Genomic DNA, 14,529 nt, shown 5'->3' on the forward strand with positions numbered 1-14,529 from the left:
GTTTAAGCATGTCTTCTGAAACGCTTTGTTAAAATGATATCTTTGAGTAGACTTATTACTATTCTGTCCATTGACATTGCAACTGATCAAAGAAGAATTGGGCAATCCCTGGTCTTAAGCGAAAGTTTTTTTTCCAATGACCACATAAGGGTCACCTCTTAAGCGCTGTCAGATGAGAATTCTCCTACATGGAGCCATCATGACAGAATATCTCCAGGGCAATGCAGCACCAACAGGCCTGTTGGTCACAAATGCACCCAGGATATTGCTGGATGACCCCCAATTCAAAAAGGAATGGTCGCTGATCACATGGCGTTGCTCCAGGGATTGGCTAATCCTAATAATCAATACTGCCAAGCGCCTATCAGATGCCATACTAATCAAAATTAAAACCAGCGAGGACCATTTACTAACAGAAATTAAATTGACACTTTATAAAAAGAAACTTGAAGTGAATAAAGTGATCATGGAACACAGACTATCTCATGCAGAACAAAATTTCCAAACTACAAAGACCTTAAAAAGTTTAGTCACGAGAAAATATACCCTTACATAAAGGACGATTATAAAGGACAAGGAAATTCAGATACCGGATCGTCACGAAGTGGCCAATCCGGATCATCGGACTCAGAGCAAGATGACTGGTCCAGTGATGGTTCTTACAGGAGTTGCCACAACGAACCAACAAGACCACGACGAGGTGGCTATAACCAGAGATATTGACATCCACAGATGTACCCATGGCCTGGTCCATTTGGTCCGGTCCCCTTCCTAGGCCCACCACAATACCCGACAGGTCCTTACTTCCAACCTGAATTTAATCAACATTTTTTAGGTCAGGGCGGAAGGAGAGGCGGAAGGAGAGGCAAAAGAGAGAGGAAGACAGACCAGGGCTGAACACGAGGAGCAATTCCAGAGGTCAACAACAACCAGGGACAGGCACAATGTGGGACTAGTAGTTAATCTTACGGATATAACCCTCACTACTGATGAGATGGCAGTCTTGCAAAAGGGCCTTGGATTTGTTCCAACTACCCACCTAGACCAGTTCCAGTTACGATGCGAACTGGGGGAATTTTTTAGAAAAATCAGACTCAAAACGTTCTTCCACTACAAAGAAGAAACTGTAGAAGAAGGCGAATACACTGTCTTACGACCAAAATCAACGTTTTACCCACCATCATGCATGATGCCTCCAGAGGTACTCGCTTTTGAAGAAGCAGTTACAAAAGAAGTAGAAAGAACTCCAACCCCGGAAGAACACCTTAACAACTTAAGCAACAAAGAACGCACAGCCCTTGCGAAATTAAAGAACAGGTCAGAACTAATAGTTAAACCTGCTGACAAAGGGGGAGCAACAGTAATTCAAAGTACAGATGCCTACAGGACAGCATGTCTCACTCTTTTGGCTGACAAATATTACAAAAAAATCAAGACCTGCCACAACGACTTAAAGTCATATCTAAACTGAGAACAGATGCCCTAGGGAGAGAATGGATTACGAACAAAGAACATGGGTTTCTAAATCAGGAGAACCCACGAACACCTCTGTTCTATACCATCCCTAAAATCCATAAAGGCAAAACACCACCTCCAGGAAGACCCATTGTCTCCGGGATAGGGTCAATCTTCGAACCTCTGTCCCAATACACAGACTGGTTTATACGCCCATTGGTCAGACAGATAACATCGTATGCACAGGACACTAAACATCTTCTCATACTCCTGATAAACATCGAATATGATCCAACTGATTATTGTTTGGTATGTCTAGATGTTGAGGCGTTATATACCAGTATACCCCAGGTGGAAAGCATTGAAGTCATTGAGGAACTTCTCAAAAATGAAGATTGTCAGTGGACTGCCCTAATTCACTGGGTTATCACTCTGATGCGATTGGCACTTACTGAGAATTTTTTTTTAATTCGAAAACCAACTATATTTACAAGTGCACGGTACATCAATGGGCAGCACATTTGCTCCTAGCATTTCATGCCTGTATATGAGCCATTTTGAGGACCAACACATATGGACCACGAATCCATATACCAACAACATTTGTAAGTGGTACCGATACATTGACGACATCTTTGTGGTCTTGAACGGTTATGATCAGAGTATTTTGAACTTCACTAACTGGATCAATGGGTTAAACCCATACCTACGATTCACTATGAACAAAGATGGAGAAACAATTCCATTTCTAGACGTCCATATCACTACAAAGGACGGTACACTGAGTAGTCCCCTGTATACCAAATCGACCGACAAAAATAGTCTGAGATTCAACAGCGCACACCCACGGGCCCTTAGGGAAATCTTACCGGTGGGACAATTCCTACGAATATGTAGGAACTTTTCCGAACTTCAAGATTATAAAAAAGAAGCACAAGTACTCGCAGACAAACTAAAAGAAAAGAATTACCCTGTCAAAATCATTGAAAAAGCTAAGAGGGCACGAAATACTCCCCGAGAAGCTCTCCTCGAAACTCAAGAAAGGACACAACCACAACAAATGATTTGTGTCACCACATTAAATTCATCCTCAAATGATTTCAAGAAAATAACTAATAAAAAGTGTCCCATACTTGCATCAAATAAGTTAACATTTGAACAACCTATGTTGTCCTTTAAAAGAAATCAAAGTCTGAGAGACGCTCTTGTCCACACAAACATATACAGACCGAAAGGTGACAATCAATTGACACTGTGGAACACTCCGCCTGTAACTGGGCATTATCCATGTGTAGCTTGTGAATTTATTGAACACACTAAGACTCTTGAATTGGGCTTACGTACTCCTTGGGAACAAAGGTCACATACGAACTGTAATTCAGAAGCACTGATCTATCTCATTAAGTGCCCCTGTGAATTATCTTATGTGGGCATGACCAGCCTTAAAGTTAAAATACGGATAAGTGAGCACAGAAGCACAATCAGACGTGCAGTCACAGCCAGTAGATTAACATCACATTACAAGGAGAAGCAGCACAGAGACACAGATATGTGATGGACAGTGATTGAGAAAATTCAAGGTACCGGGAACCTGCAGAAGAGACTACTAGACAGGGAACAACGCTTGGTATACCGTTTGAAAACCCATGAGAAGGGACTCAATGACGGTATACCATGGAGCCAACTCAAAAAATGAACATAGAGCTTACCAGTCTCTCGATAGCCATTATGGCCCTTTTCAATTACTAGTCCCGTCCATGACGACTTAAAGTATAAACAACATCTCATATCCCTGCAGAAATCAATACGCATCAATTGTGCCACAAAATATCTGCACACTTGGGATAACGAGCCTTTACATCTCGATTTAGGCCCGTTTCCTTATAAGTATTAAATGATTTTTGCCGCTCGCCAAGATTGGCTTGTGGAACCCATTTTTAAATCACTCAATCAAACAACCAACAGCAACATACTTTATTTTCATTACATCTACTGGGGCCTGTAATCTCTGCACCTTCGTTCTTGTGCCCCATTGAAATATAATTATTATCTACAGGTCCTTTGAATTTACCTCCATCTTGGCCTTACTGAATGCATTCGTTCACTTTTTATTTTTTATTTTTTATACACGCTTACAAACGCACGCATATCTTTGTTATCCACTCCTTTTGGGCCATTCACACACGCCTGTAGGAGTCTACAGTGCTCATATTTCACATACAAGCGTCTCGCTCTAAAATTACCAACTCATTTGTCAATGAACTACAACCCTCATCCTTTCCACGCTGACAACGTGTATCCCATAGTTACGCAATAGAGGAAGGGAGAGGAGTTGGCCTAACATCTAGGGTGCTCGACCTTGGACCTAGGGAACTGGGTTCGAGTCTCGATAATGTCGCTGAACATCCTGTGATTCTGGGCAAATCACTTAATCTCCCCGTGCCTAACAAAAAATGAATGTGTGTCCTCATGTAACGTAACTGGTGCAATGCAAAGCGCTCCGATACCTGATTGGATTCGGGTCAAGTTTGCGCTATATAAAACTCTGCCCAAAAAAAATACGTCTCTTCCTTCGGGGGCGGGACTTATTCCCTTCCGGGTTTCAGCGCGAACACTTAATTTAAACCCCTGACCGGCAGCTCAGGCTGCACAAGCCGAGGACCGGAACCTGAATAGGTGTGCATACTGGGCCATTGCTCTAATTGAACTAAGTGCCTTTTCCCGACACTGGCGCTAGTCTCTCTCTCCTCGTTTCTCTCCAAATTTAACGGGGACGTTTCATGATTTACAATACATCATGACAACATCACTAGCAACTCTAGATGTCTCTTCCTTCAGTTCCATAATACGGGGTGTTTTTTTCCTGGTTTTTTTCCATTTTTTACCTCTTTCGGTCACCATAGTTGATACTTGTGCGCATTTCGCCCACTAAGTAGATACATCTTTTCCTTTCACACCACCCCCAGGATCGCCCTAATTACCATTCTGGTCCTGTATGAAACAGTCAACCTCCCCAAATTGGGTAAAGTATGATTACAACAGATGGTGTGCATTAGATGCATGTATGCCTGTATGTTAATACCCACAGTTTGTTACTTACTTCCTTTATTAAAAGATACAGTTCGAGGAGTTTTGACGCTATATGGTGCAATTGAGATCGACTTCACATGGTGGACACTGTTTTTAGAAATCAGACGTTCACGCTGATTACGCTAGCATGCGATTAAATTCGCCACTTCATCACTATACCTGTCACATACAACCTATATGTTACAGTGATATCAATTTGAGTGGTACATTGAGGGGAGATTCCTCTACATAAAAGCATGCACAAAATTCAGGCATGCAAACCGAAGCGGATTCCACTGTAGCCCAATGGGGCAGTATGCACAGCAGCAACTCTGCTTGTGATGTTTTACATGTTTGTCGTTGTTTATCTTTTCAGATGGAGTCTGGCAGATGACACACACTTTTAACAATTCACGAGAAGCAGCTACTCTGCCCCCACTTTACTGACAGGAGAGGGACCTCCCACCCTGTTATTTCACTCACATAGGGGGTTAGCCTTGCCCTGAAGAAAGTCCTGGACCTTACGGCCACTACGGACTGAAACATGTCGGCACTAGGGTCTTAGGACCATAACACTCCAAAAAAGACCAATTTTTAGATTTCTTTTAATTACCCAGACAGATCCAAGAATAAAGGGAAACCGGCTATCTGCCTGAGGTATCTTATCTCTAAACCCCCTTGTTTGTTATATATCAAAAGAGCTCCCAACACTATGGTTGAGCCAACGCTGACTTATAGGGGTCGGGGTGACCCAATGATGAAGCATGACACCACTAGGGGGTGTGAGGGTAATGAAAAGAAAAACAGCTGTTTCCCCCACATTCATGGTTGGGTTAGGTACAACCTTTCACTAGAGTCCCCTTCCCCTCAATTCTTTTGATCCCCCACCTCGGGTATAGCTAGTTCTCTAGCACCACAGACCACTTTGTGGTCTATTGGAGTATTTTTTGTCATTATAAGATTAAATGAGAGACTTTAAGAATAATAGAGATTGCGCAAACTTGGTTGGGACTATACTGGTTCATGAACCTCCTACTTTTAGCAGAAAGACTTCTTATTCCGCTGGGATTTAACTCTGATATCCTCTCCAGGTGCCAGCTGCAGATCATACATCTGAGACAAGAATCTGAGTTTATCAACCTGGCTCCTGAATTCAGTGATTACTACAACTTTGTCAATTCAATTCAATTCAATCCACTTTATTCGATTAATTAAAATCATAAAAGTACAAGACAACAATTACATTCATACACAAGAGCAAATACAAAAATAAATAAATAGCAATGTTATACTCAATCATAAATATATCCTTAAAAATTATTTCATAACCATCGAGGCTAAAGTGCATACAGAAACGTGCTTACTAATAAGTTACCAGCCCACCACAGACCAACAAAATTTAAGAATTACTTAACTAGGACGTCAATCAATTTAACCAGTAGGAATTTAAGCAGGTTGTAAAGATACATAAGGAACCGAAAATTGATGTTTATTCTATCTGGTATAGGTTCCAAATATCAACTATCTATAATTTTCCCCCTGATCCTAACAGCGGCCACTAAGAAAGAAGCAATGTTAAAAATTTCCCACTTGTCAGATAACATTTGCAAATAAAGTAAAGCAGGTTTGGCCTGTATAAAGCCCCTCTTACGAAGTAAAGGAACCAAAAACTTCTTCCGAATAGCAGCATAGTATTTACAAAACAGTAGGAAGTGTAGGGTATCTTGAATGGAGTAATTATCACAAGTACATAATCCTGCATCCTCAGGTTTAGACCAGCCCACAAAGTCCCCCAAGGACAGATGTATCAAGTTGAATCGAAATCTGGTCAGGAGCCAACGATGAAACGGCTTGGTAACAATTAGCAGATAAGGTTCTGTCGACAATGTTGTTTTTATCAAAGAATGGGCCCTAACTAGAGGTTTCTGCAGCCCATGCCCTTCCCGTTCCGCCATCATCATTTTTATAAAGTTATTTTTAACCCATTTCAAATCATCCTTCCTAATTTTCTCAGGGTGATCATATAGTTCCTGGCGTCCTAATTTAAAAAGCATTGATTCAACATGAACTAACCACATAATATTGCTCGCTTTGTCCAACTTAACACAATCCCGCATTATCTGTTGGTTCAGGGTTAGATCAGAGTTAAGCCACACTCTGAGCCAGCAAAGTAACGGTGCCAAGCTCAGACTGTCAGATAAAAAACGCAACCCCAGTTCCTGATGTAAAGAAAAACTAGGGGTAGATTGCGGTACTGAAAGAAGGTTCCGCAAAAATCTATTTTCCGCTATCTGTAGTTCTAACTGGGGTGTATAACCCCATATAGCGGAGCCATAACCTGCTATAGCCAGACACTTAGATTTATATATTTTAATAATAGCCTCCACTGGTCTTGCCCCCAGACGTTTAGCAAACCCTAATACAGCAGAGGTTGATCTAATTACTGCATTTTCTTTCGATTTTTGCTGTGGGACCCAAGAACTCCTTTCATCAAAGACTACCCCTAGATAGGTAAAGGAGGGAACAGTGGACACTAGACCCCCATTATAGTAAAAAGATTTTGCTTTTGTAACTTTACAACCTGTAGACAGAATATGCGATTTACCAATATTTACTACCAAGTCCAGGGACAACATAAATGCTCCAAACGCATCTAAAAGACGCTGTAAACCTACCGCCGTTCTAGCCAGTAGTACAGCGTCATCCGCGTACAGGAGAACTGGGATTAAAGTATCACCTACACGCGGGATGTCAAAACTCGCTTTAACCAGGGTTTTATCTAAGGCATTAATGTATAAGGTGAAAAGCAGGGGCGCCATTATGCACCCCTGTCGTACCCCTCTCCTGGATTTAAAAGATTTAGAGCACCTACCATCCTGAGACAGCCTAATTGAAGCAGTAAGGTCACGGTGAAGATCTGCTAAAAAATAAACCAAAGCCGAATCCAGACCCATTTCCAACAAAATAGTCCACAGCTTCGACCTGTTAACCAGGTCGAAAGCTGAAGTCAGGTCCATAAAGGCCAGCTTCAGCGAACCCTCCTTCGCCATAGTATATTTTCCTATTAACAAAAAAAGGTTCAAACATTGGTCCATGGTGCTTTGGCCTTTACGGAATCCATATTGTAAGTTACTTATTATTTTCTTTTCATCTGCCCAATCTGTGATCTTGCCTAATATAACTTTACCTAGTATTTTGACAACTGAATCAATCAAGGATATTGGTCTATAACACCTTGGTTCACTCCGCTGACCCTTTTTAAAAATTGGTATAATAGTTGAGTGACACCAAGATGCAGGAGGCCCAATCAAAGCCACAGCATTGAAAACGTTAACCAGTATCTTAGCCCAAAAATTGGGATTATACTTATAAATATCCGCTGGGACATGATCTGGGCCAGGCGCTTTGTCATCCTGGTGCACTTCTGAAATATCCTGGCGTAAGCCAGGGCACATTCTACTAACTACCTATTTGTCAAAATGGATATGTCTGGTGTTCTTCAAAAGGGCTGCACCAGTTCATTTTTAACCCCACCACCTTATTTGTTAGAGTTTGCTCTGGACTGAAGCAAACAGCCATAAAAGTTCATGGTTGTGCTATATGGAGATACGTACTATCTCCAGGAGAACCATCTGTGTGTCCACAAAAAAGTTTCTCTTCAGAGCTTCCCCACGACAGTAAAATTCTCCATTAAAGTGGGAACTCAAAGCAGTGTTTATGACAAGTAATGAGAAGTCCATTTGAGCCAATTCACAAAGCACACCTAAAATATAAAATACCTTGCACTGAAAAATACTTTTATCTCTCTTCCGCTGGAAGATTCTGTGAGATTCAAGCATTTACAATCATAGAGCCTTACTTGCAGTTCAGTAAAGATAAGAGTTTTAAGAACTAAGCATCCGTTTATACCAATAGTACAGATTGTATCCTTAATGAATCCATAGTCCTTAAGGCTTTTTTCCAAACCTATCTGATACAACAGAGAGCTGCAGTCACTGGATGTGTATGAATACCTCACATCTAACCTGGACAAAACAAAACCATTCAGAAAGTTAAACCAGTTACTAGTTATGTTCGCTGATCTGAGTAATGGCTTTCCAGTTTCCAGATGAGTCGCGGCAACAAATGTGTTATGCCATACTTTAGCAAGAAGACCACTTAGAAGTACAGACAGGGCCCGCTCTACAAGATTCATGGCACTAGGACTGCTTTTTACGCTTTAGTAAGTCCAGAGGATATCTGCTGTGCAGCTACATAGAGGAATAGACACACCTTCACAAAGCACTTCTGCCTTGCATTATATGAGCCTATTTCATCACACCTTCCACATTGTGATTGCATGAATTGTCAATGCTTCCTGCTACTCTGATACAAGTATGTGGATCTATGAAAAGTCTATTGCTGGAGAAGAAAAAATGTTCTTAACTATAGTTCTCCAGCATTACTGTATTTCATAGAGTCCCATGCATCTGACTGCCCTACTCGAATAGAGGCTCACTCGGATTACTTTGTTGCTCTTGTCATACATCCCACACTTCTGATAGATGTGCGATGGCCTCAGGGAGGGGTGTGACTAAGGACACTCACCTCATTGGCTGAATTTTTTTTATATTTTTTCAGTGAGGTGAATGTGCTACTAACAAAGGATGGCTTGACTGAATCTGCAGCACTTGCTTTGTTGTGCCAAATTCAGCACAAGGCTACATTAAGCTAATTGTACAACATGGAATAATAAAATGGTAGTGCATTTAAAATGTGCAATAATTCATTTATCAATTTAGTGTGTTTTAAGCAAATATAACAATAAATTCACAGTTGTCAGTGCAAACAGAAAAGTCTGTGAAAGCTTTACATTGTTCAACATTTTATTTATCCATACCCTGAAATTATGTATGGTTTCTAAATTGTAGCACATTTCAATTCAATATGTAACTGTTTTACCAGCACTATCTGTCATATATACTTGTTTTGTATCTTTGGTGCAAAACGTGCTCAAGATGTGTTTCAACTACTCCAATACGGGCACTCAAAAATAAATTACCTGACCTTCTTGCTCAACCAATGAAGTTTTATATTTGTTAAAAACAGATTTAAAATGTTTGTGAGTAAAAATCCCCATTTGGCTTGTGTTTTGCTAATCCAGTCATTTTGATACTACAAGGTAGAGCTGATACCTTCCCCATAAGTGAGGGAAAATCCTAGTCACAACCATGTTGGATGTGAAGGGTCCTATGCTCCAGATCATAATAGTTGCATTGACTGCATAGTCTTTAGGTATAAAAGGTAGTCATTGGCCTTTATTCTCCACTTCATATTAAAAGAGCTCATAGGCATTCGTTGTTCTATAAGATTTCCTACTAGTTCTAGACAAACGAGTGCTTATTTTTACTCACAATAGCAAGGTTTTTCTCTTTACGTTTTTTTAAGGGGGGAAAAAATTGGGGCTCTTGTGCAGTAATGCTCTTTTTGTCTGGAGGTGTTGTTATTCGTTTCAAGTATAACTTTGAACCATACACCTGGTCGGACAAAAACATGTAAGCCTACTCTGACCTGCATTTTGCAAGAGTTGCGGAGGACTAGAGCATTTAGCTCAAAACTTACGAGTAAGATCACTTTTGCTGCATTTTTTTAAGTGGTTATGCTACTGCCATACTGCCCCACTAACCGTGCATGTACTGAAATAAGGAATGAGGAGTTTAAGGTGACATTTGTGTGGGACTTGGAGTGAGGTGAACTTTGCACCTCTTGTCCTCACACTCTAAACTGCTAAGACACACTTAGTAGTCTTGCCTACCGAAATGGTACTAAGTACTACTAATTGGTAATGTAATCTGTTCGTAGGCGAGTCTTTATTCCTTTGACTTTCATAAACGTATGTACTCTCATGCACGCTCACACATTAACTATATAGGAAAGCAACAGCATTTAGACTGCACTTTCAGAGAATTGTGTTGTGCTTGCATTTGAATGGTAGAAATTAACGCAATTACATATTTAATATCTAAATCTGTATAAAAGTATTAATAGAAGAATAGAAAATGATTTCTACTTTAAGAGTAAGTTTACAATTTTTTTTTTCTTCACTTTTAGGTTAAAGCTTTCTTGTCTAGGCGAATGCTGGTCATGTATTTATTTAGTAAGGTAAGTGTTATACGACTGCAAATGGGGTATTGTGTGTGGTATGGTTTCCAATTTACAGTCTTTTTTTTGTTTTTTTAAGCTTTTATTCAAGACCCCACTTTTTAAGTTTGTGGTTTCCTCAAGCGTGATCTTTAAAGAGATGCTGCATGTAGAAAATATACATAGGAAAATTTTTTTTGATTATTTTATTTAAGGTTTTTACAGTATATCATTAGTACATGACAGTATACAACAATAATGGCAGTTAGTTGCATCAATACATAGCAGATTTTGACATAGCATGCACATAAGTCTGTGTAGTGGTTCTCCATAGTCAGACAGCAATACATATATATATACATGTGTGTGTGTGTATGTGTATGTATGTGTATATGTATATGTGTATACACACACACACACACACACACACACACACACACACACACACACACGATACATACAAGATAAATTCTACTTCGGCAATTACCTGAGGCACACCCCCTCTTTCTCATCACCATTGCCTCCATAGCTTAAAGTGTATAAGGCGAGATTTGCCATTGAGAGAGACATGTTTTGTCGCCTCACAACAATGCCTCCCAAGTGCTGTCATCCAACACTATCCCCAGCTCGCCTTGTCATTCTAGTCTGGCTTTAGTGTACTGAGTCCTCTTTGACTACTGCATTAAATCGTAAATGGTGGAATTATTCTTGAAAGGGGAGGCTGAGCGCAGCCCAAAAGTCAGGGATAGTAATTCTGGGGGTTCCTGCGAGTCTTCAAGTAACTCGTGTAAAGAATGCCGTACTCTGTAATAGTGGTATTGTGTAAGTGGAGTGGTATCCAGTCCCTCAGTCGCAACCGCGCATTCCACCATCTGTAAATAAGTCCCTTATCTTGTGAATGCCCAGCTTCGCCATAGCTTGTATGGCTTCTCTGTCCTTACATACTGAGAGCCAGTGGCACCACTCCATAGGTGTCAGGGTAGAGTACATAAGTGCTCCCGCTTGCCTGTTTAAGAACTCATGCCATGCGTGAACAGTGGAATTAATGGAGTCCAGTGTACCAGTTCTCCAATTGGGGAGGTATAAACAGCCTTTGCCGAAGAGTAAGAGGGTCTGCAGCAACTCGCTTGATCTGTAAATGATGGAGATTTTGTGGGTTGTGAATCCAATAATATGCGTGGGTGCACTGTGCAGCTCTACAATATAGTTCTAGTTCGGGAGCATTGAGACCCCCCATGGAGTAGGGTAATGTGAGGGTGCTCAATTTAACTCTAGGCTGCTTCCCTGCCCAGGCAAGTTTAATTAGCTATGTGCGGACACACTTTTAACATATGTTTCAGGAGAATTATTGGAATGTTTAAAAATAAAAACAGAAACCTTGAAAGGACAACCATTTCCATAAGAGAAATGCTGCCTATTAGTGACAATGGGAGTCGAATCCAACAACTGATATCCTCTTCAAGCCTGGAGATTGCTTTCCCATAGTTCTCCCTGAGCACTAAGTCAGAGTTTGTATGAACTTGTATACCTAAATAGCGGACAGGATCGGTGGTCCATTGCAATGGAAAATCTAATGTTATCAGTGACATAGAGGAGGTTAGAGGTAAAATAACGGATTTGGCCCAATTAACTTTGAGCCCAGACGTGGCCCCAAATCGAATTACCTCATTAAGTACTGGAGTTAAATTATTGCCTGGCTCACGGATGTATAAAATGTCATCCGCATATGCCGACAGGATGAGAGTATATATAGGGAAACAAATACCCTATGCCCATGGTACTCCCTAAGGGCGCACGCCAATGGCTCAGCTGCTATGGCGTACAATAGTGGAGAGAGTGGGCAACCCTGCCTCTTTCCACTTGAGATTGCAATGGAAGATGTGACCGCATCACCGACCTTGACTCTGGCAACCGGTGAGTTATATAAGAGTGTGACCAATTTAAGAAAAACGCCTCCCACCCGACCCAGAGTAGCACTGCTTTCATAAACGCCCATTTAACCGAATCAAAAGCCTTCTCCGTGTCTAGGGAGATAGCGGCGGCCTTGACTTCTGGATTTGTATGGCACCAAATAAAGTTCTCAAATTATTGGTCAATGTGCGCCCCGGAACAAAATCTGATTGCTCCGGGCCCACCAAATATGAGACCAGTGGAGCGGGTCTGTTCGCTTACACTTTGGCAAATAGTTTGATGTCCACGCTTAGCAGTGACAGAGGCCTATAGGACAAGCATTAAATGAAGTTTCTCCGGCTTCAGTAATGTCACAATCATCGCCTCTCTCATCGAGCGGGCATTACTCCATCCTCTACCATTTCTTCAAATAAGGTGACTAAATGTGGTATGAGCCAGTCTTGATACGCTTTATAGAAGGACGCTGTGAGCCCATCTTGGCCAGGGGCGCTACCGTCTCGCATAGAATGGAGAACTGTGCAGATTTCAGTGGGATACAGAGGGCCCATGAGGTGCTCTCTGAGTGTTAGTGAGCCACACATTTGTATGTGCTCAAGGTAGTCCTGTGCAGCAGCTCTGTCTGGGACAATTTTGGAGCTGTAAAGCTCTGCATAATATCTGCCGAATCTGTCTGCGATCTCCAGAGGGTCACGCAGCAGATCCCCATCCTCGCCACATCTGTTATCGAGCTAGACTCTGCGGCGCCTCTGCAGAGCAGCGAGAACTGAGCCAGGTCGCTCACCCTCACCATACACCCTGGCGTACTTGCCATGTGCTTCACCTCGCTGTCTGCGATTTCATGATATTCTTCTAGAGTTTTCTTTTGCTCTTCTGAAATGTGTCTCTCTTCCTTTCAGCAGAAGCAGCTCCATCTGAGCCAAACTTCCCTCGAGTAATGTCAATCTACTCCTCAACGAGTGGAGTACACCGGCATGTTTAGAAATAGTAACTCCTCTGATAAATACTTCAAATTTTTCCACAGAAGGAATATGGGGGGAGCCTCCACGTAAAAGGAGCATTTTTGGGGGGGGGCGTGGGAAATGATGTTATCCAGCAACACCGGCGAGTGGTCCGAGAATGAGCGAGGGAGCGGACTACAGGACACCACCCGAGGCCTGAGTGATCTGGATATCAAACAGTAATCTATTATGGTGTGGATGTCATGTGGTGCAGAGTAATGGGTGAAACCCCCTTCGTCGGGGGATCTAGAGCGCCATACGTCTTTAAGGCCTAGTTGTGCATTAATGTCCCCGATAACCCTAACAGCTGCCGATAGTCGGCAGGGAGGACCCCTTGAGCAATCCAAGAGTGGATCCAGGGTGCAGTTAAAATCGCCCCCTCCCCCATATCTGTGGTATGTCCGATAGTGTCAACAGTCACGCAGCCAGTGAATGATAAAAATGTGGGTCATCGTAGTTTGGGCCATAAATGTTGAGTAAGTGCCCATTTATGCCTTGCCCATGGCATCAGGTAACCACATATCTTCCATTAGGATCGATTTCTAATCCAGTCTGATACCACGCTTTGGGTTCACCCATGGAAGGACTCCTGCTGCATAGAAGTGACCCTGCAGGCGCTTATGTGTTAACATGTTATTATTGGGTGGTAAGTGTGTTTCTTGAATAAGTGCTACATCCAGCGCATGTCACTTATGATATGCCATTACTTTGCGAGCCTTCCTAAAGTTAAGGCCCCTAACGTTTCAGGCCAGGAACCGAATCTTCCCACACGAGTCATGAGCTATTGTGTTAGCTTCAATATAGCATGCCATCTCATCAGTATCACCCACCACTCCCTATGCGACTTCGGCCAAGTCCGAGCTTTATGTCTATACCGTTTGTACACTGCAAAGTAAACATCAAACAATACCCCCACCCATGCCATGCACACCCCAACTTGGCATAGGCGATACATTACCCTCCCACCAATGATGGA

The 14,529-nt window shown here is 41.9% G+C and overlaps 1 protein-coding gene across 1 annotated transcript in view; it reads left to right on the plus strand.

Moving 5' to 3' along the window:
• NDC1 (NDC1 transmembrane nucleoporin) overlaps positions 1 to 14,529 on the plus strand; it is a 370,234-nt gene that overhangs the window by 210,928 nt on the left and 144,777 nt on the right. The window contains exon 14 of the mRNA XM_085602585.1: positions 10,615 to 10,665. Within this exon, the coding sequence (XP_085458711.1) occupies positions 10,615 to 10,665 (51 nt within the window). The remainder of the gene's footprint in view (positions 1 to 10,614; positions 10,666 to 14,529) is intronic.

Source organism: Triturus cristatus, chromosome 4_2 (assembly GCF_964204655.1).
Source record: "Triturus cristatus chromosome 4_2, aTriCri1.1, whole genome shotgun sequence".
NCBI lineage: Eukaryota > Metazoa > Chordata > Amphibia > Caudata > Salamandridae > Triturus > Triturus cristatus.